The sequence below is a fragment of the Marmota flaviventris genome, chromosome X (assembly GCF_047511675.1).
Source record: "Marmota flaviventris isolate mMarFla1 chromosome X, mMarFla1.hap1, whole genome shotgun sequence".
NCBI classification, from domain to species: Eukaryota; Metazoa; Chordata; class Mammalia; order Rodentia; family Sciuridae; genus Marmota; species Marmota flaviventris.
In genome coordinates, this window is record NC_092518.1 from 25,026,123 (window position 1) to 25,047,770 (window position 21,648).

Genomic DNA, 21,648 nt, shown 5'->3' on the forward strand with positions numbered 1-21,648 from the left:
AGATAGGTAGGTCACTAGCCACATTCAGTTGGTAGTCACTAGCTACTTATGGATACTGAGCCCTTGGAATATAACTAAGATGACTTAAGATGTGCTGTGGGAAACACATTTTTATATTGATTGCATGTTGAAATGACAATAGCAATTTTATTATAGTTATGTACGAAGTAACCATAGAGGAAACTGGGTAGAATGTACAGGGAAACTTGGTTACTTTATAACTTATTGAAAAAAAAGGGAAAGAATTTGAGAGATAAATTAGCCAAATGCAATGTGTGGCTCTCATTTCAATTCTCATTTAAAACAAAACAAGAAAATAACAAATTTTGACTGTATGAGAGAAAAAAATTTAATACTTACTGGACATTCAATATTTTGCAACTATTGATTTTTTTTTCACAATAGTAGTACCCTGGTTACTTATGAAGAGTTAACCCATATCTTCTTGAGATACATTTTTTTTCAGTACTTAAGAACTTTTGTAGTTCTCTGCTTTCCCATCTGTTTCTTTTTATTATAATTATTAGAACATATTAATGGTACAATCTTTTTTGAGACACTTCCTGAAATATTTATGAATAAAGTGACATATGCCTAATTGTCACTTTATTGTAGTTCGCAGTAGGTTTATATGCCTAAGATCTGCTTCAAAATAATGGGGGAAGAAGAGGAGGCATAGATGTAATAAGCCTGGCCATGAATTGATGACTGTTGATGTCTGATGAATACATGAGTATTTATTACAACATTCTGTCTACTTTTGTAAATGTTCAATGTTTTCCATGATAAAAAGGTTTTAAAAATAGCCAAAAGAGATGGGCAATTTCTTAAAGGGTATTATTAATGTGGGTGCCTCTGACATTTAAAATATAATGGTGTGCATTATTTATAATTGACCCTTGGATAAGAGTAATAAAAAAAATCTCTACTCAACTTAATTTTGAACAAAACTAATTTTAAAGTAGTCACTTAATGCTTACTATGTACAAGGCACTAGGGTTAAAAATGTCCTACCCCCCCCCCCACCCCCCTCACCTGCCAGGTAGGGGAAGGGTGACCACCGACAGAAAAGGCCCAGTGGCCCAGGGCGGGACAGAGCTTCCAATCACTCCTGCAAGGTAGGCGGGCCTGCGACCCACCGGCAGAAGAGGAGCAGCCGCCTGCTGAGAGGCTGAGCCGCCCCCTCCCCCTGCGCCAGCATAGTAGAGGGAACTGGGACCAAAGACAGAGCAGGCCCAGCGGCCTGCTGAGGGGCAGAGCCGCCCCCCACCCCCCTCGCCTGCCAGGTAGGGGAAGGGTGACCACCAACAGAAAAGGCCCAGTGGCCCAGGGCGGGACAGAGCTTCCAATCACTCCTGCAAGGTAGGCGGGCCTGCGACCCACTGGCAGAAGAGGAGCAGCCGCCTGCTGAGAGGCTGAGCCGCCCCCTCCCCCTGCGCTGGCATAGTAGACGGAACTGGGACCAATCACAGAGCAGGCCCAGCGGCCTGCTGAGGGGCAGAGCCGCCCCCCACCCCCCTCGCCTGCCAGGTAGGGGAAGGGTGACCACCGACAGAAAAGGCCCAGTGGCCCGCGGCGGGACAGAGCTTCCAATCACTCCTGCAAGGTAGGCAGGCCTGCGACCCACTGGCAGAAGAGGAGCAGCCGCCTGCTGAGAGGCTGAGCCGCCCCCTCCCCCTGCGCAGGCATAGTAGAGGGAACTGGGTCCAAACACAGAGCGGGCCCAGCGGCCTGCTGAGGGGCAGAGCCGCCCCCCACCCCCCTCGCCTGCCAGGTAGGGGAAGGGTGACCACCGACAGAAAAGGCCCAGTGGCCCGCGGCGGGACAGAGCTTCCAATCACTCCTGCAAGGTAGGCGGGCCTGCGACTCACCGGCAGAAGAGGAGCAGCGGCCTGCTGAGAGGCAGAGCCGCCCCCTCCCCCCCGCGCCTGCAAGGTAATCGGAACTGAGACCACCATCAGAACAGGTCAGACCTGCAACCGAGAGACAGAACAGGCCCAGTGGCCTGAGGAAGGGTAGAGCCGCCCCCCCCCCACGCCTGCAAAGTAGGCGGACCTGCGACCCACTGGCAGTACAGCCCCAGAGGCCTGCAGAGGGGCAGTGCCGCTGCCTGCGCCTGCAAAGTAGGCAGAACGGCGACCACCGACAGAACAAGCCTAGCGGCCCGCAGAGGGACAGAGCCGCCGCCCGCGCCTGCAAGGACGGCGGACCTGCTACCGACTGGCAGAGCAGGCCCAGCGGCCTGCCGGCGTGGTAGGCACATTGCCCCAATTGGCGGAGGGGCAGAGCCGCCGCCCGTGCCTGCGAGGGAGACTTTGCAACTATACAAGACCAATATAAATATATAGGGGGAAAATTCAATAGCACAACAGTTTCACCAAGAAGAAAGGAACGCGAACAGTATGAAGAGACAAGGAAAGAAAGGACCACAAGCATTGCAGGTCAACTCAACTTTAGAAGAGGTAATAGCTGCAGCTGATGGAATGTCAGATAAAGAATTCAGGATATACATGCTTCAGATGATCTGGAGTCTCAAGGAAGACATCAGACAGCAAAATCAGACAATGAAAGATCACTTCAACAATGAATTACATAAACAAATCCAAGAAGCAAAAGATCAACTATACAGGGAAATAGAGGTTATAAAAAACAAACAGAAATCCTAGAAATGCAGGAAGCAATAAGCCAACTTAAAAACTCAATTGAGAATACTACCAGCAGAGTAGAACACTTAGAAGACAGAACATCAGACAATGAAGATAAAGTATTTCAACTTGAAAAGAACATAGACAGCTCAGCAAGACTGTTAAGAAACCATGAGCAGAACATCCAAGAAATATGGGATAACATCAAGAGACCAAATTTAAGAGTCATTGGGATACAGGAAGGAACAGAGTTTCAAACCAAAGGAATGAGCAATCTATTCAATGAAATAATTCGAGAAAACTTCCCAGACTTGAAGAATGAGACAGAATCCCAAATCCTAGAAGCCTACAGGACGCCGAATGTGCAAAATCATAAGAGACCCACACCTAGACACATTATAATGAAGATGCCCAACATACAGAACAAGGAGAGAATTTTAAAAGCTACAAGAGAAAGGAAGCAGATCACATTTAGGGGTAAGCCAATCAGGATAACAGCTGATCTTTCAACACAGACTCTGAAAGCTAGAAGATCCTGGAATAACATATTTCAAACACTGAAAGAAAATGGGTTCCAACCAAGAATTGTGTTTCCAGCGAAATTAAGCTTCAGGATGGAAGATGAAATTAAAACCTTCCACGATAAACAAAAGTTAAAAGAATTTGCAGCTAGAAAACTATTTCTTCAAAACATCCTTGGCAAAACATTACAGGAAGAGGAAATGGAAAATAACAATGAAAACCAACAGTGGGAGGTAGGACACTAAAGGGGGGAAAATAATCAAAGTGGAAAACAAACCATGTTTAGTAACATAAATAAACAAATATGGCTGGAAGAACAACCCATATCTCAATAATAACCCTAAATGTTAATGGCTTAAACTCACCAATCAAGAGACACAGGCTAGTAGAATGGATCACAAAACAAGACCCAACAATATGCTGCCTACAGGAGACGCATTTGATAGGAAAAGACATACATAGGCTGAAGGTGAAAGGTTGGGAAAAATCATATCACTCATATGGACTTCGGAAACAAGCAGGAGTATCCATACTCATATCAAATAAAATAGATTTTAAGCCAAAGTTAATCAAAAGGGATAAAGAGGGACACTACATACTGCTCAAGGGAAACATACACCAACAAGACATAACAATCATAAATATATATGCCCCAAACAATGGTGCAGCTATGTTCATCAAACAAACTCTTCTCAAGTTCAAGAGTCTAATAGACCACCATACAATAATCATGGGAGACTTCAACACACCTCTCTCACCACTGGACAGATCTTCCAAACAAAAGTTGAATAAGGAAACTATAGAACTCAATAACACAATTAATAACCTAGACTTAATTGACATATATAGAATATACCACCCAACATCAAACAGTTACACTTTTTTCTCAGCAGCACATGGATCCTTCTCAAAAATAGATCATATATTATGTCACAGGGAAACTCTTAGACAATACAAAGGAGTAGAGATAATACCATGCATCCTATCTGATCATAATGGAATGGAACTGAAAATCAACGATAAAAGAAGGAAGGAAAAAGAATATATCACTTGGAGAATGAACAATAGGTTACTGAATGATCAATGGGTTATAGAAGACATCAAGGAGGAAATTAAAAAATTCTTAGAGATTAATGAAAACACAGACACAACATATCGGAATCTATGGGACACATTGAAAGCAGTTCTAAGAGGAAAATTCATTGCTTGGAGTTCATCCCTTAAAAAAAGAAAAAACCAACAAATAAATGATCTCATACTTCATCTCAAAATCCTAGAAAAAGAAGAGCAAAACAACAGCAAAAGAAGTAGAAGGCAAGAAATAATTAAAATCAGAGCTGAAATCAATGAAATCGAAACAAAAGAAACAATTGAAAAAATTGACAAAACTAAAAGTTGGTTCTTTGAAAAAATAAACAAAATCGACAGACCCTTAGCCATGCTAGCGAAGAGAAGAAGAGAGAGAACTCAAATCACTAACATACGGGATGAAAGAGGCAATATCACAACAGACACTTCAGAAATACAGAAGATAATCAAAAATTATTTTGAATCCTTATACTCCAATAAATTAGAAGATAGTGAAGGCATAGATAAATTTCTTAAGTCATATGATCTGCCCAGATTGAGTCAGGAGGATATAGACAACCTAAACAGACCAATATCAATTGAGGAAATAGAAGAAACCATCAAAAGACTACCAACTAAGAAAAGCCCAGGACCGGATGGGTATACAGCAGAGTTTTACAAAACCTTTAAAGAGGAACTAATACCAATACTTTTCAAGCTACTTCGGGAAATAGAAAAAGAGGGAGAACTTCCAAATTCATTCTACGAGGCCAACATCACCCTGATACCTAAACCAGACAAAGACACTTCAAAGAAAGAAAACTACAGACCAATATCTCTAATGAACTTGGATGCAAAAATCCTCAATAAAATTCTGGCCACTCGGATACAAAGGCACATCAAAAAAATTGTGCACCATGATCAAGTAGGATTCATCCCTGGGATGCAAGGCTGGTTCAATATAAGGAAATCAATAAATGTTATTCACCACATCAATAGACTTAAAAATAAGAACCATATGATCATCTCGATAGATGCGGAAAAAGCATTCGACAAAGTACAGCATCCCTTTATGTTCAAAACTCTAGAAAAACTAGGGATAACAGGAACATACCTCAATATTGTAAAAGCAATCTATGCTAAGCCTCAGGCTAGCATCATTCTGAATGGAGAAAAATTGAAGGCATTCCCTCTAAAATCTGGAACAAGACAGGGATGCCCTCTCTCACCACTTCTGTTCAACATAGTTCTCGAAACACTGGCCAGAGCAATTAGACAGACGAAAGAAATTAAAGGCATCAAAATAGGAAAAGAAGAACTTAAATTATCACTATTTGCAGATGACATGATTCTATACCTAGCAGACCCAAAAGGGTCTACAAAGAAACTATTAGAGCTAATAAATGAATTCAGCAAAGTGGCAGGATATAAAATCAACACGCATAAATCAAAGGCATTCCTGTATATCAGCGACAAATCCTCTGAAATGGAAATGAGGACAACCACTCCATTCACAATATCTTCAAAAAAAATAAAATACTTAGGAATCAACCTAACAAAAGAGGTGAAAGACTTATACAATGAAAACTACAGAACCCTAAAGAGAGAAATAGAAGAAGATCTTAGAAGATGGAAAAATATACCCTGTTCATGGATAGGCAGAACTAACATCATCAAAATGGCGATATTACCAAAAGTTCTCTATAGGTTTAATGCAATGCCAATCAAAATCCCAACGGCATTTCTTGTAGAAATAGAGAAAGCAATCATGAAATTCATATGGAAAAATAAAAGACCCAGAATAGCAAAAACAATGCTAAGCAGGAAGTGTGAATCAGGCGGTATAGCGATACCAGACTTCAAACTATATTACAGAGCAATAGTAACAAAAACAGCATGGTACTGGTACCAAAACAGGCGGGTGGACCAATGGTACAGAATAGAGGACACAGAAACCAATCCACAAAACTACAACTATCTTATATTTGATAAAGGGGCTAAAAGCATGCAGTGGAGGAAGGATAGCATCTTCAACAAATGGTGCTGGGAAAACTGGAAATCCATATGCAACAAAATGAAACTGAATCCCTTTCTCTCGCCATGCACAAAAGTTAATTCAAAATGGATCAAGGAGCTTGATATCAAATCAGAGACGCGCCGTCTGATAGAAGAAAAAGTTGGCTACGATCTACATACTGTGGGGTCGGGCTCCAAATTCCTCAATAGGACACCCATAGCACAAAAGTTAATAACTAGAATCAACAAATGGGACTTACTCAAACTAAAAAGTTTTTTCTCAGCAAAAGATACAATAAGAGAGGTAAATAGAGAGCCTACAACCTGGGAACAAATCTTTACTCCTCACACTTCAGATAGAGCCCTAATATCCAGAGTATACAAAGAGCTCAAAAAATTAGACAATAAGAGAACAAACAACCCAATCAACAAATGGGCCAAGGACCTGAACAGACACTTCTCAGAGGAGGACGTACAGTCAATCAACAAGTACATGAAAAAATGCTCACCATCTCTAGCAGTCAGAGAAATGCAAATCAAAACCACCCTAAGATACCATCTCACTCCAGTTAGATTGGCAGCCATTATGAAGTCAAACAACAACAAGTGCTGGCGAGGATGTGGGGAAAAGGGTACACTTGTACATTGCTGGTGGGACTGCAAATTGGTGCAGCCAATTTGGAAAGCAGTATGGAGATTTCTTGGAAAGCTGGGAATGGAGCCACCATTTGACCCAGCTATTCCCCTTCTCGGTCTATTCCCTAAAGACCTAAAAAGAGCATGCTACAGGGACACTGCTACATCGATGTTCATAGCAGCACAATTCACAATAGCTAGACTGTGGAACCAACCTAGATGCCCTTCAATGGATGAATGGATAAAAAAAATGTGGCATTTATACACAATGGAGTATTACTCTGCATTAAAAAATGACAAAATCATAGAATTTACAGGGAAATGGATGGCATTAGAGCAGATTATGCTAAGTGAAGCTAGCCAATCCCTAAAAAACAAATGTCAAATGTCTTCTTTGATATAAGGAGAGTAGCTAAGAACAGAGTAGGGTCGAAGAGCATGAGAAGAAGATTAACATTAAACAGGGATGAGAGGTGGGAGGGAAAGGGAGAGAGAAGGGAAAATGCATGGAAATGGAAGGAGACCCTCAGAGGTATACAAAAGTACATACAAGAGGAAGTGAGGGGAAGTGGAAAAATAATACAAGGGGGACAAACGAATGTCAGTAAAGGGGGCAGAGAGAGAAGAGGGGAGGGGAGGGGAGGGGAGGGGAGGGGAGGGGGGATAGTAGAGGATAGGAAAGACAGCAGAATACAACAGACACTAGTATGGCAATATGTAAATCAATGGATGTGTAACTGATGTGATTCTGCAATCTGTATATGGGGTAAAAATGGGAGCTCATAACCCACTTGAATCAAATTGTGAAATATGATATATCAAGAACTATGTAATGTTTTGAACAGCCAACAATAAAAAAAAAAAAAAGAAAAAAAAAATGTCCTACCCTGTGTACATCATTCTGCTTCTGAACTGCTGGAAAATCGCCTCCAATAGGTGCCTGCCTGCTTAATTCATCATCTTTCAGCTGGAGCCACACCAGCAGTTCCTGAAGAGAGAGGTGCAGACGCTTCCATTGGTCAGAACTGGCTTCCAAATGGGACCTGAAAAATAATAGGGGAAAATTATGTCAGAATATTCTAGAAATATAATTGATGATTCTAACAATTCCTTTTTATTGGTTGGTTATTTCCATAGTGTATAAACCTACTGTGAACTTCATAGTAGAATTCACTAAAAATCTGACTTCCTGTTTTTGAGAGCCATCATATAGGGTGGGAGGGTATTTGGGTGGCAATTTTGAGGAAAGGCAGTAGTCAGACATTTATCTGTTTCCACATTTATCATCTAAAGACTTGGGGCATGACATATACACCGAAATTGATCACTTTTCCATCCCTATTATAGTCAATAATTCTTAATGTTTCTGGTAGAAAAAAATGGATCCAGTGACTAACAAAAAACCCTCCATATTCATGTGACTCATGCTCATACTGGAATTCTTTCTACTTTGAGAAATGGAAAGGTCTCTCCCCACAATTTGACTTTTCCATTTCTACACCCTAGGCAGCCTTTTCCATCGACTCCTTCCGTCTGGCGTCTGTTCCTTTCTGCTCCTCTTCCATATGCTTCTCCTTTGCCTCTACCCTTCTTTATTCCTGTGCACCTGGGATTTGTTTTCACCAAGTTCCGACATTTTCTGCTTCATTTCCCTTGTGTAAAATGTACTGAGACAACAACTCATGTGGAAGAGGAAAATCAGATGTTTGTCTGAAAGCTTCTCCCAAACATGAATAATTAAGGCAGTAGACTGAGGGCTTTACCATCGACTGTATTTAGAACATGTAAATCCTTAGAAGCCATTTAAGAATATACAATGAATGATCTGTGCTATAAAATCCACATTTCACTTGAGGATGAGAAGCTAAATGAATAAAATAAATCATCATCGAAAAAACAAAGAGGAAAGGCAGGATGTTAGCAAAACTTTATCCTCAGGTAAATCTGGAATTTGCTGCGTCACTCTCGTATTACCAGCAAGCACTAATTAATTCATAAAATTAATGCTGCCTATAATATAAATATAATAAACTCTCCAATGATGCAAAGTTTGAAATGTAAAGTAAACCAGCCAGGTAGAACAACATTTCCTTTGGCCATTTGATAACTTGGCCTAACATATCAAATACAATTCTCCTTCTGGTCTCAGTCTGAAAGAATCACCAAAGAGTACCTATTACTGAAATTAAATTGTTTCAAACATTCTGAAGGCTAATATGAAAGTCTTAAAAATGTGCAAATACAATGACCTGCAAGCTTAAGTTTGAGGAATTCATACTAAGAAAATAACTGGAAAATCATACCAAGATATAATAGAAAAATTTTTATTTATAGCATCATTGATGGCTGTTATAAAGTAGAAAGAAACTGAAATATTCAATATTAGGGAATTGGTTACACACATCATGATGAATTCATACAATGAAATGCTATGTAGTGTTCCATATAATAATATAGGTAAATATTTATGGATGTGGAAAAGATCATGTCAGTTATAAAAATGAATATAATCTGGTAAATGGATGGAACTAGAGACTATCATAATAAGTGAAATAAATCAATCACCCCCAAACCAAAGGCCAAATGTTCTCTCTGATATGTTAATGCTGACTCACAATAGATGGGGTTGGGGGAGAGGAGTGGAGGTTCACCTGATTGAACAGGGGTGGGGGTGGGGGGAAGGGAGACATATGGGAATGAGAAAGACAGTAGAATGAATCAGACATAACTTTTCTATGTTCATATATGAATACACAACCAGTATAACTCCACATCATGTACAACAACAAAAATGGAAAATTATACTCCATGTATAATATGTCAAAATTTATTCTACTGTCAAGTATAACTAAAATGAAGAAATAAAAAATTACCAAAAATGAATAAATAAAAGTTAAGAAATACCATTAAAATGAATATAATCTATTCTTCTATTTTTCTAAAATGTTTATGTGTGTGCGTATTTGTGTGCACATGATTAACAATGCATGAAAAATTCTGGAATGAAAACCATGTTATCCCTCAGAGATGGATTTACAAGTGATCTGTTTCTTCATGTTTATCCAAATCATCAGAATTTTCTTTCTATAATGCATAATAAAAACATCATATTCAGAAAAAATGGTAACTTCTATCAAACAAGAGAAATCGAGTTGTTAAAGATTCCAAGGGTATTATTATCTAATCAGTGAATCATGACACACCTAAGTATCATGAATAGTGCATGCAGACTACAAACAGTGTGGAGATAATTCTCTTATGTTTCTATTCCTTCTTTCCATTTTAATTATCACTTTTCTGTGATAAACCTAAGTGAGAATTCCCTATGCAAAATTTTAGCTGTTTAATGGCATTTAATGAGTACTGGTTGCAAGTATTCCCTGGGGTGTCTAGAATTTTAACTTGGGCCCCTTGAGGTCCAAAGAGGCTTTCTAGCAAGACAGTTTGAAAGGTAGGAAGAGAGAGGCACAGTCCAGACATGGAAAAGTAGCCAATGGTAGAAGAGAAACTGATTAAATAAGTATTTATTAAGTGTCTCTAAGTTCCAGTGAAGCACTGATTAGTAGGAAGAGGGGAAGAAAAGGGAGAATAAAAGAAACCTAATGCTTGGATTCCCTTTATCTGGTATAAGAAACAAATACTGACTTCTAAGAGAGGAATTGGTGAAGGGCAGGCTGCCCATGGTGAGACCACAAGCTGCTGCTTTTTTAAAATAAGGAAGTGCTACAACTTCAGTTCTAGGTTAAATGGTGCTGACTAATTATTAGTGGATCAATGAACCCCTTTGTGTTTCTTAAAAGGGAAAAATAATTAAAAGACTTAGGGAATCCAGTTTTAAAGATCTAATGGTAACTTAATAGCATGATATAATAAGGCTCTAAGAAGTCAGGGACAGAGGACAGTCAAGAGACTTCACAGAATAGAAGCAGAAGGACCTGGAACACCAAAAGATAAAAAGCTCTCAGTTATCTGAGTGAGGGGACTTTTCCTAAGTTGTGAAGTTAGGTAAAATTGCAGAATGTTTGATCATCCTAACTACATATCAAATGACTGTTTCTTTGCTTTCCCTCCTAAGGCACAAGAGTAAAAGAAAAGATCTGACATGAGGACAAAAATCTACGCAAAGGACAGGGGACAGTGGTTAAGGGCTGGAGAAGAGAAAGCCAGTTAGACAGTGGTTCCCACCTTAATGTATAACAAGGTATTCAGTCTAACACTGTTATTCTTAAACTTTAGTGTGCATAAAAAACTCTAGAAGTTGTTTAGATTCCAGATTCCTAGATCCCACCTCCAGAATTTCAGTATTTATAACAAAAATCTATACTTTCAACAGGAACCTTCACAACTCTGCAGGTGAGCTCCAGGACCACTGTTTAAGAACTTTTGAAAGTATTTGTGATAAAATGTGACTTGTTGTTCTCAACAGGGCAAAGGTGGTATTTGATAGTTACATGATTTTAAAGGAGATCTAAGTGTAATGAAACACTGTGAGCTCATTAAATATTTTCTTTGACCATGTTAAGCTTGTAAAAAGTTTTTAAGACATATTTCTAGTACATTTGTTGGAAGCAGTTGCTCTATATTTATTTTTGTGAGTGTATACTGAATATTTCAAAATGATTTACCTATGTTTGTGTTGGGAATGTCTCTTCCTGAAAAGGTTTCTTTGGATATGGAATGATTTTTTTTTGTATCAAAGGCTGTTACATCATAGGTTAAATATCTTATTTTGCAATTTGGAAGATGCAAGGGTAAAAAGACAATTGCTGAAGCACATAACTTGAGTGATCATATTTAGACTTGGGAAATAGAAATTACAAGCCCAAAGGGGAGTGGGGGAAAGGGCATGGGGGTAGGAAAGATGGTGTAATGAGACTGACATCATTACCCTAGGTACATGTATGGCATGAATGGCGTGACCCTACTTTATGTACAACCAGAAAAAGTAAAAAATTGTGCTCCATTTGTGTACAATGTATTGAAGAACATTTTGCTGTCATGTATAATTGGCTGGAACAAATAAATACATTTTTTTAAAAAAATTACAAGCCATTCTTAGATGAGGAAATCAACTTACTGGCTTTAACTAGATATTCTGGGTACCTGAGCAAAAACACTGTTTTTTAATTGTCACATATACTCTATTTATCCTTACTTATTCAACAGAAAATAAAAGAGGTGATTGAAGGGGCACACTTAGCTTCTATCCATTTTCTATTAATCTTTATTAGTGAAGACAAGAGCGTAGGGGCTACTAGCTTTTAACAAGGCAAGTGCTCATCTTTAAAAAGCAGATAATTTCCACAACTTGTAAGGTTTAGATAAAAAGCAGAACCTTCAAGGTATGTTGGGATGTATTGCTTAGTCTTTAAATAACTCTTTGGGGACAGCACTCTAAGAATTATAGGGGCTGATAAAGTGATTGTTATTTCTCTAGATACAGATATTTCAAATGTGATTTGGTTGATGCCTATATTGAAATCCTTAATAAAACTTTACTCTGAAAGGCACATATTCTTAAAGCAAAATGTGTTATATTGAATTCATTTTTCACTTTGACTTCTTGTATAAAACTAATGATATATCCCTATATATATTTGGTGCCTTGTGTAATAAAACAACACTTGAACATACAGAAAGAAAAAGTACAAATTCAGAAATAATAAAGAATCACTGAAATTAAATGGGAGCTAAGAGGCTTTAAATAAAGAGAGAGAATTAAGCCTAAAGATAAATAAACCTTTTTTTCCAGATTGTCTTGAACTTCAACTTCCAAACATAATTAACATTCCAAGAGTGAGAGAAAGAAGGTCAGAGATACTCAATGTCCAAGTTGCATTTTTCTCAAAAGTAGAAAGACTCTGCCTCTTTTTGTTCTTTCTTTGTTCTCCACTACAGAAAAAATTTTAACTAATCTAACTTCTAATACCAAATACTTCCAAAGAGATGTACTGCTGCTGTGGATTATATAATGTTCGTGTTCTTGCCTCTCAAATTAACGTTCAAAAATTTATAAATGTGAATGTTTTATATAATATTTACAAGTTTTTCTTCCATATATAAAAATCTTAGAAAACATAAACTTTGCTCAAGTTATGTTGATAATATATGATTCTCATATTTAACAGTATTACAATAATCTGGAAAAAGTCTGGTAACAGTCTGAATTTAAGTCTTTTTGAATTGTATTTATATGAAATATTAACTTGACCACTTCTCAAATCATTAATATCACTGACTACTTATTTCTCCTTATACCTCAGGGATAAGATGTGATATAATACATATGAAATGGATGGCATATACTTTTATTTTTTTAATATTTTTTAGTTGTAGATGGACAAGATACATTTATTTTATTTATTTATTTTTATTGTATGTGGTGCTGAGGATTGAACCCAATGCCTCACAAGTGCTAGGCAAGCACTCTACCACTGAGCCACAACCCCAGCCCTGGTATATACTTTTCTTGGATTAAATTGTGAGATAGAATTATATAATTAAAGTATTCTTTTTTACTGGAAGATGTCTTATTGACTTTTTCTTACATCCTGTATTTTAAATTAATCAATTTCATTTAAATATAGGAAAACAAAGGTAGAAAAATTCTATAATTTGGCCAGGTTCATAAAGGGCAAGTGCATAATTAAAAATAATAGCATTGTAGAACTGTAAGAGAACTTGACAAGATCACCTGTGTTTCTGGTTAAACCTCTTAATTTCAGTGAGGGATAGGATTGAAGTCTGAAGCAGTTAAGTGACTTTCTCAAGGTGGCATGCTAGGTAGCAGTTAAGTGACTTGTTTAAGGTGACATGCTAGTAGAAATGGAGCTAAGAAGAAAAGGAGCTTAATGACTAAGTCACTCAGCTGCTGGTCCAAGATTCTTTCTATTGTACCTTACTAATAAGGAATAATTGCTGAAAAGCAACAATTTAGAATTTGGAATTTCTTCATTCTTATAGTTTAGGTGGAGGAGCAAGAGAGCCTTCTGAAACAACTTATAAATACTTAAAGGAACTTGTTATCAAATGAGTATATATGTATATATATATATATATATATATATATATATATATATATATATATATATATATACTTTTTCTTTCTTTTTGTCATGTTGGGGATGGAACCCAGTGCCTTGGAAAGCCAGGCATATTACTTTACCACTGAGCTATACCTTAGACCCTCATGTGTAAATTAGGATTGTATTAGGAAGACCTGGTGAAAGAAAATATATATATATATATATATATATATATATATATATATATAGAGAGAGAGAGAGAGAGAGAGAGAAATGTTCATTATGGAATTTGAGTCAAAATTTAGAGCATGATACAGGAAAATGGATGGAACTTGAGATTATCATGTTAAGCCAAATAACTTGAACTCAGAAGGTTGAGGGTCTTATGTTTTCTCTCATATAAGGAAGCTAGAGAGGAAAAAGAAAAACAAGGATTGGAATGGATCTACTAAACATCAAAGGGAGATCGGTGTAGAGGAAAGGGACCAAGGGGTGAAAGGAATGGTGTGGGGTGGGGGGCGGGGGGGGTAATGCTTAAGAATGATATTGATCCAATTTTATTGTATGTATGTACGAATAGGTAACAACAAATCCCATGCATATTTACAACTATAATGCACAAATAAAAAAGTGGAAAAAATTTAGAGCATGCATGGAGAGATGGTGTTGTGTGAAAACCAGGATATACACATATTCACATGAAAAAATAAGGAAATTGTTCGAAAGCAAGAAGGGGATTAGAAAGCAGAATCTACTTGGCTTAGAAAATCCAGTTGGGGAACTAGAATTCTGCTTGGTAAAAAGCAAACTGGGGACAGGAGATGAACAGAGAATGAAAGGGGTTAGCAAAGGTTTATGTGACATAATTGGTAGAGAATGGTGTGTACACTAGATTCTAGTGACTAACTTCATGAGAGCCATATTTTTTTCTTCTGCTTTGTTCACTAATGCATCCCCAGTGCCTAGAAGAGTGCCTGATATGTAGTCGGCACTCATTAAGTATTTGTCGAATGAACAAATAAATGATTGAATGAGTACAATGTGTGCATGACAAGATTGTAGCTCTTGAATGAAAGAGTAATATGATGGAAAGTGTCTAGTTAGCATATTCTTGTAAATGTTTAATGAATGGTCTAACTATGTATGTTAATCTATCAGTATGGTATGATATGAAGACTTGAATAAGAACCACAGGAAGAGAAAAGCTGTAGGGCCTAATGAAAATAAATGGAAGAAGAAGAACATGATATAGATCTAGAAATACAAGAGTACCTCTACTGAGCCAATAGAGCACAAAAGGAAATTTCAAAATCATTTGGATTCAGATGATTTCTTTTTCATTAAAAGTGGACACCTGTGAAATTAATGCTTTTATTTTGTGAAATATATAAATGGTTTAAGAATCCCTCAAAAACAATAAACCAACTGTAATTATTTAGTATGTTATAATTTGGAGAAACAAGGTTGTTTTTCCAGGGTATCTCTGGAACTACTTTTTAATTGTGGTGACTTTTCATAATAAAATAACCTCAATGGAGTTACAGATGAGATTTCCCATGCAGGCTTATTAGTGCCATTAATGCTTCTGTATCTAACTCTTCCCAGTGTTCATCTATTCTTTTTCATAATCATCCTAAATTACTATCTCTACTGAGCTTCTTTGAACTGAACCTTACCATTCACTAAGGACTGAGTGATATCCTATTTCAATCAAGTGTCAGGAATAAACTAAATTGCTTTTATGTGAAGAATTACTTCTTTCTTTTTTTATAAGCTGATGCTTATAACACATTCTAAATTATTAGAGAAGCCTATTTAAAAGCCAAAATCATTGATCTGAATATTTAAATTCTCAAATTTGCAGCACCTTAGATAAGCTAAGGTAACTGTTTTCTACTTGATTAATGACAGCAAGAATTAAACTGCAGGAGCTGGCATATGGGAAATTGCTGAGAATGAAGAGCCCATATTTTGGCTGACATGCTGTTTGCTGCTTTCAATTCTCCTTTTATTTCATCAAGTTCATATGAAGGAGAAAAAAGGCACTGAGTGATGTTCAGAACAGTTATAGCACCTTGCTTTTTCTTTCCTGCAAAAAAAGAATAACTTTCTTTTCTTTACCTACCAATATCTTTTCCATCTCACATGTTTCATTCCTTTTTAATGACAGATGTTATGAAAGTGGCCTTTGTCATTACACACTGTGACCTCTCTTAAGAGTTTAAGCTATAGAAAATGAATGGAGCCTCCCCAGCTTTGAAAATGCCATTGCCATTATTGCCCCCACCTCATCACCAACACATGGGTAAGAAAAATCATGAACAGAATAGAGAGATTAAAAACAAGTGGCTTGAAAGCTAGGGTATAAACTTGGGGGAAAAGCCTTATAAATAATAATAAATACTTTTCTACTCCCAGAAATCTGCTTCTCTATTTCATCTTTTCCATTGTGTATTTATCTTAAAAAGGTTTCTTGTGTACTCTGTGGGATAATATGACGATTAAAAACTCAGATACTAAAGTCAGATACTCTGTGTTTAGATCTTGGATCTGTCACTTGCTAACTAAGTAATCTTTGGAAAGTTATAAACTCTCTATGCCTCATTTTCTTCAAATATAAAGAGAGCATAATAATGAAATCTACCTAGGTTTGCTGAGAGCATGAAATGGGTAAATAATGTGAAGCCCCTTTGGCATAGCATGTGTTAGCTGCTATCATTATAATTATTTTGTATTACGTGCAAAATTTTATAATAGTACTTTTGAATTAATAAAATGTCAGGGTTTTTCTCCTCCTTATACGAGTAGATACATTATATGCTGAAACTCTGGACAATTGGGAGAACTTTAAAGAATAAAGAAATCCTTCCTTTCTGTAATCTTATTTTCTAGAGGAATTGACTCCTCTCACTATTTTGGTGCATTCTCTTGTAAGTATTATTGAGTTCATTGTCCTTTTTACCTCTTTCTACTACCAATCCTTTTATAGACAAAGACAAAATCATGAAATATCTCCAGAAAAAAGTAGATAAGGAAAATCAATTGATCAGAAAGCAGGAAGCTTAACTTCTACTCCATGCCACTTGGTAGATTGTTTAGGTAACAGTAGGCATTTCACAGACTTGCTCTGCTCTCTTATGCCTTTACTGAACTATCTTAGCAAAATGGTATGGCAAAGAGCTTCTCTCTGCTTTCCTTACAATGATGTTTGGATCCATCCATCTCAAAAGAAAGCTGGTACATATAATGGGGCAAAGTAGAAACTAACAGGTGAGTATAGAATTAAAAGCTCAGTATACCCACATAGGATGTGTTTTTAAAAAATCTAAGAGGAATCAAATGACAAAAAGTGGCTATATTCTCTCAGCAGCAGGAGCTATGGAGAGGGTTTCTCTAAACTGTTAATTATAATGAGTTCTGATATTTAAAGAATGTCCTCCGGTATGAATTTTGAGTAATGCCAAAGAAAGAATTCCATAATAAACATCCGTTAATTTTATCACTTTTTTGTATAACCCTGTGATAAGCCAAGAGAGAACTCTATGAAATTAGAAGAGCTGTACTCCTCATTTAAATTCACTCTAATGTCTTAATATGCATCTCTCCTGTGGTTATAAAACATCACCATGTTAATCTAACCTGAACCCTCAAGTATCATCTCCATTCCAAGCAAATGAATGATTCATTTATTCAAAATAAAATGAATCATTCCAAAATTGGGTGATTTACATAAACATATGAGATATTAGCTACTTATGCTAAGAAAACGAGGAAAATTTTGTCATTTTAATTCATCTCTGGCTTTTTTGCTGCAATCTTTTCCTACCTAATGTTGAGAGACTTTTTCCGCAGCTCACTCCACTTGAAGTTCATGTTATCCAGACGTCTTTGTAACAGTGCCGCTTCATCAGAACCTTCCAGGGATCTCAGGATTTTTTGGCCATTTTCGTCTAGGTTGTGATAGATATCTGTGTGAGCTTCGATTTCTCCTTGGAGGTCCTATGGGGCAGCAGGAAGAAGGATACATGCAGAATTATTGAACGAAAGAAACCAGCTGTGAATGTGAATTTGGAGAACTACAAAAATAAACTATGAAAAAAAGAATAAACTATGAGTTCAAAAGACATTTTAATCAGTGCCATATGAGATGATATACCCCAAATCACTTTTCTTGGTATATTGTCTCATGTTATTATGTAGATTGAAAATGAACATCTAATTAGGTGTAGTAAATTTATTCCTTGTCATTATGAGTTGGAAAGTAATATATTTGTGACTTCACAAATTTCATAAGTTAAATCTTCTAGTCCATGGATAAAATATATTGTTTTATGGAAATGGTATAAAATAAAATTATATGGAAAAGTGCATCCCGGTGCCAATCATTTCACTAAAATATGAGTCAAGACATATTTTCCATTTACATAGTAATCTGTAAGGTTGACTCTGACTATAAAAGCATATAGAGATGAATAAACAAGGTTGTCCTTGGTCCACAGCACAAACATATTAATGGGACTCTATCAGAGAAGCGAGTCTTCTTGACAACACACATTAAGTTCACCTTGGTGTTAGAGCATCATACATATATTATAGCATCACACATTTATTAGCAAAATCTCCCATTTAAAAATGGCATCATATTTCTAGGCTTGAGAGGTGGAAAGTTCATAGGACCTTGGTAAAAGTTATGATAAGAGGTACACATTTAAGTTCATGTGTATAGACACAGATTAAGAAAATTATCATAGGAGAAGTATCTGACCTTTACATGGTATGTCTTCCTGTGTAACATTTTCAGCTTGAACCGGGGACTACAGCACTGATCCTGTTGCATAGCAATCCTGAGAAAACCCAGAAACTGAAAGTGCCCTGCTTTAAAATGCCAACTTTGCTTACATTCTGTTGACAGAATGAGTTTCAGAGCACAGGCCTCACCAGTCAATAATAATAAACGGCCACTTTGTACTCCTAGCTAAACGGTAGCCAGGCGTGTGGATGTGGGAGGGACCTCAAAGAGAGGAGGCCTGGAATATGCAACTGACAGTTTATATTAAACAGCCAACTTTTCTTATCATTTCGCCATTACAAGCCAGAGACATTATAAATTCATTTTATATATGTGTTTCCCTCCTTGTTCCCAGCAGAACAGTCAAAGCCAAAGGAACATTCCTTAGAGAGCTGCCGGGTACCAGCATTCCTTTCTGCCTACACAATGAATGGAGGCTTTGTACATTATCTGACTTGCTCTTAGAGATTTGTATGCTTCTGTTCAACAAGTTTAAAAATTCATTCTGAAGCTCCAAACAATTGGATTGATCTGTGTAACTAGAAAAGTTTTCTTTTTTCTCTGTCTCTCACTCTTTCTAAAATTGAATTAAATTACTCTGCTAAAGTAAGGGAGAAAGTGGCAACAATAACATGTTAGAAATTCTGAAGAACTAGCTCACGTTTTCAGGCACAGCCTCTTAAGATGCAGAAGTTTGAGTGCTGCAGAAGTAAGGTAGATGGGCAGTGAATGTCTCCTGTTACTATTTTTGGCAGCCAAAGTACCCTTGATGGACTATGAAGAGAGTTATGTCCCATCCTCTTTGACTGGAAGGACTAGAAAGGGCATATGGATAGGACCACATCAGAAGTTGAAAGAAGGAAAATACTAAAGTAGACTTAGGAGCATGTATCTCCAACCCATCAAAACCAGGCTGGTTCTGGAAGGGTACAGACAGATTTTGAAACTAGCATATGTAGCAGAAAACTAGCATTAGGCTTCTTCAGAACAAAGTTGGGTCAAATATACATCCATTTTATTGCAGTTTTCTTCGTCTTTTTAAAAAATCTACATGGAATAACATGCTGGCTTTTGAGCAAAAGAGAAAATTGAGTTAATTCATCTAAGCAGTTCAGGACAAATAAAAACCAGATCTAAGGTCCTGATAATTTCCTCTCTTGTCTCTTTTACTTTACTTTTTTGTTCTGATTTGTACACTACCTAAAATTTCTCCTCAGAGTATATATTTAGTGAATTAAAGTCAAATTTACAGTTGTTCAAGAAAATAAAGTTCCTATTTGGTTTTTGTGCAGTGCTGGGGATCAAACCCAGTGTTTTCGCATGCTAAGCACTCATACACCAAGCTACACCCCCACAGCCCCAGAGAGTAAAGTAGTTTGACTAATAGAGTAAACATTATACAATATATGTATATAAATGATAATACATTTGAATTTTTATATCCTGTATTGATAGCAGACACCCAGTCCTAATCATTAGTTCCTTAAGATTATGTATATCATGAAGCTATCAACACTTTGTTGAATAAAAGAGGTCTTCTCAAGTGCAAATAGGATGTTGATTAATGAATTTGTTAATTTTCATCTTTGCCATGACTGTGTGTATCACACTGCATATAAACATTTTTGCTGTATCATCAATAAATAAATGAAAATAAAATTCATATACAAATATTTATCTAAGACTGATTGTCTAGTCTTAGCATCATGGAAATATAAGAATGCAAGTGACAGTTCTCTTTTCCTGAAGTCATGCATGTACTTTTTATTTAATCCATGCTTTTTTAAATCTCATTGATATATTACTAACTAAATATCAATGAGAATTTCCTGCCAAATCTCATAGATACTGGGATAAAATTTTCTCCCTTAAGAAATGCAGAATTGGCTGAAGTAAAGTCTTAACATCGACAGGAAGGTAAGTATAATGCCAGTGTTAGTTTTCTAGGGCATCATGGTGGCTTGGAGCACCAAATGACATATGTACAGTGAAGAGCTTCACAGGTTACAGTGCACTTATAAATGTAACACCCCGGCTGTTCCTCCCCTGGCTGTGTGAAGAATATCATATTCTTCCTGTTTTGCAGATGAGAGGTTCAGAGAAGTTTAACTAATTTGTTCAAAGTTTCCTATGTAGTAAATGTTAGAACTGGGAAGTGGATCCAGTTTTCTTGACTCCTGAATATCTTGGGCTATTTCCACCAATCGGTTTGCTGTGAGCATTGGATGTAATACATAGTAGTTACTGAAGCTGAACAAGGATACTATTAAGAAGGGAAAAAAAAAACTGTTGAGGGAGAAGCACACTGAAAGATAGCATTACTGATTTTGATAAAACATTTACCCACATGGATTGATTTATTCTGAGTGAAAAATGAAATCCTGACTACACTTTTTATTTCTCATTTTGCAATTGGGCATCTGGGACCACCTGTGAGCAAAAACTGTCTGTATTGAAAAGGTCTTACTATAAAATATCTCTGCTGCCACAACACAAATTCTCCCATCAATGAGTCCTCTCTTTGTCTCTAAGTGCCAAGCGAACCATGAGCTACACCAAGTAATGACCTGACACATCAGCATTAAGAGAGTTCGATCACATTCCTTTGGGATGCAGGCTGGTAGAAAATCTGTCAAGCTACAGGATTCAGGTAGGTTTCCCTAAAAGACAGACAAGTACTGGTAAAGATTATGAGGGTCTCCTTCAAAGGTTACCCTACTGTAGTGGAGAATTTTCAGCACCAATATGCAGCATGAGTTCTAGGTGGGGAGGGGACATTGACAGGCCAGGTAGGAAGGAACATACATTTGTAGAAAACCACCATGATGGCATTTGTTTTAAGAGTAAACCTTACACTTAGAGACCACAAAAAAGCAGGAAGTTGGTATGGAGAGTCAAGTGGGGTCTTCAGAGAGTAGCCAACCTGGACATAGGACAATTTTCACAG

The 21,648-nt window shown here is 37.1% G+C and overlaps 1 protein-coding gene across 8 annotated transcripts in view; it reads right to left on the reverse strand.

Moving 5' to 3' along the window:
* Dmd (dystrophin) overlaps positions 1–21,648 on the reverse strand; it is a 2,062,171-nt gene that overhangs the window by 380,838 nt on the left and 1,659,685 nt on the right. For all 8 annotated transcript variants that reach the window (XM_071606751.1, XM_071606753.1, XM_071606749.1 and 5 more), the window contains 2 exons: positions 17,739–17,911; positions 7,774–7,930 (listed from right to left, as the gene is read on the reverse strand). In XM_071606751.1, the coding sequence (XP_071462852.1) occupies positions 7,774–7,930; positions 17,739–17,911 (330 nt within the window). The remainder of the gene's footprint in view (positions 1–7,773; positions 7,931–17,738; positions 17,912–21,648) is intronic.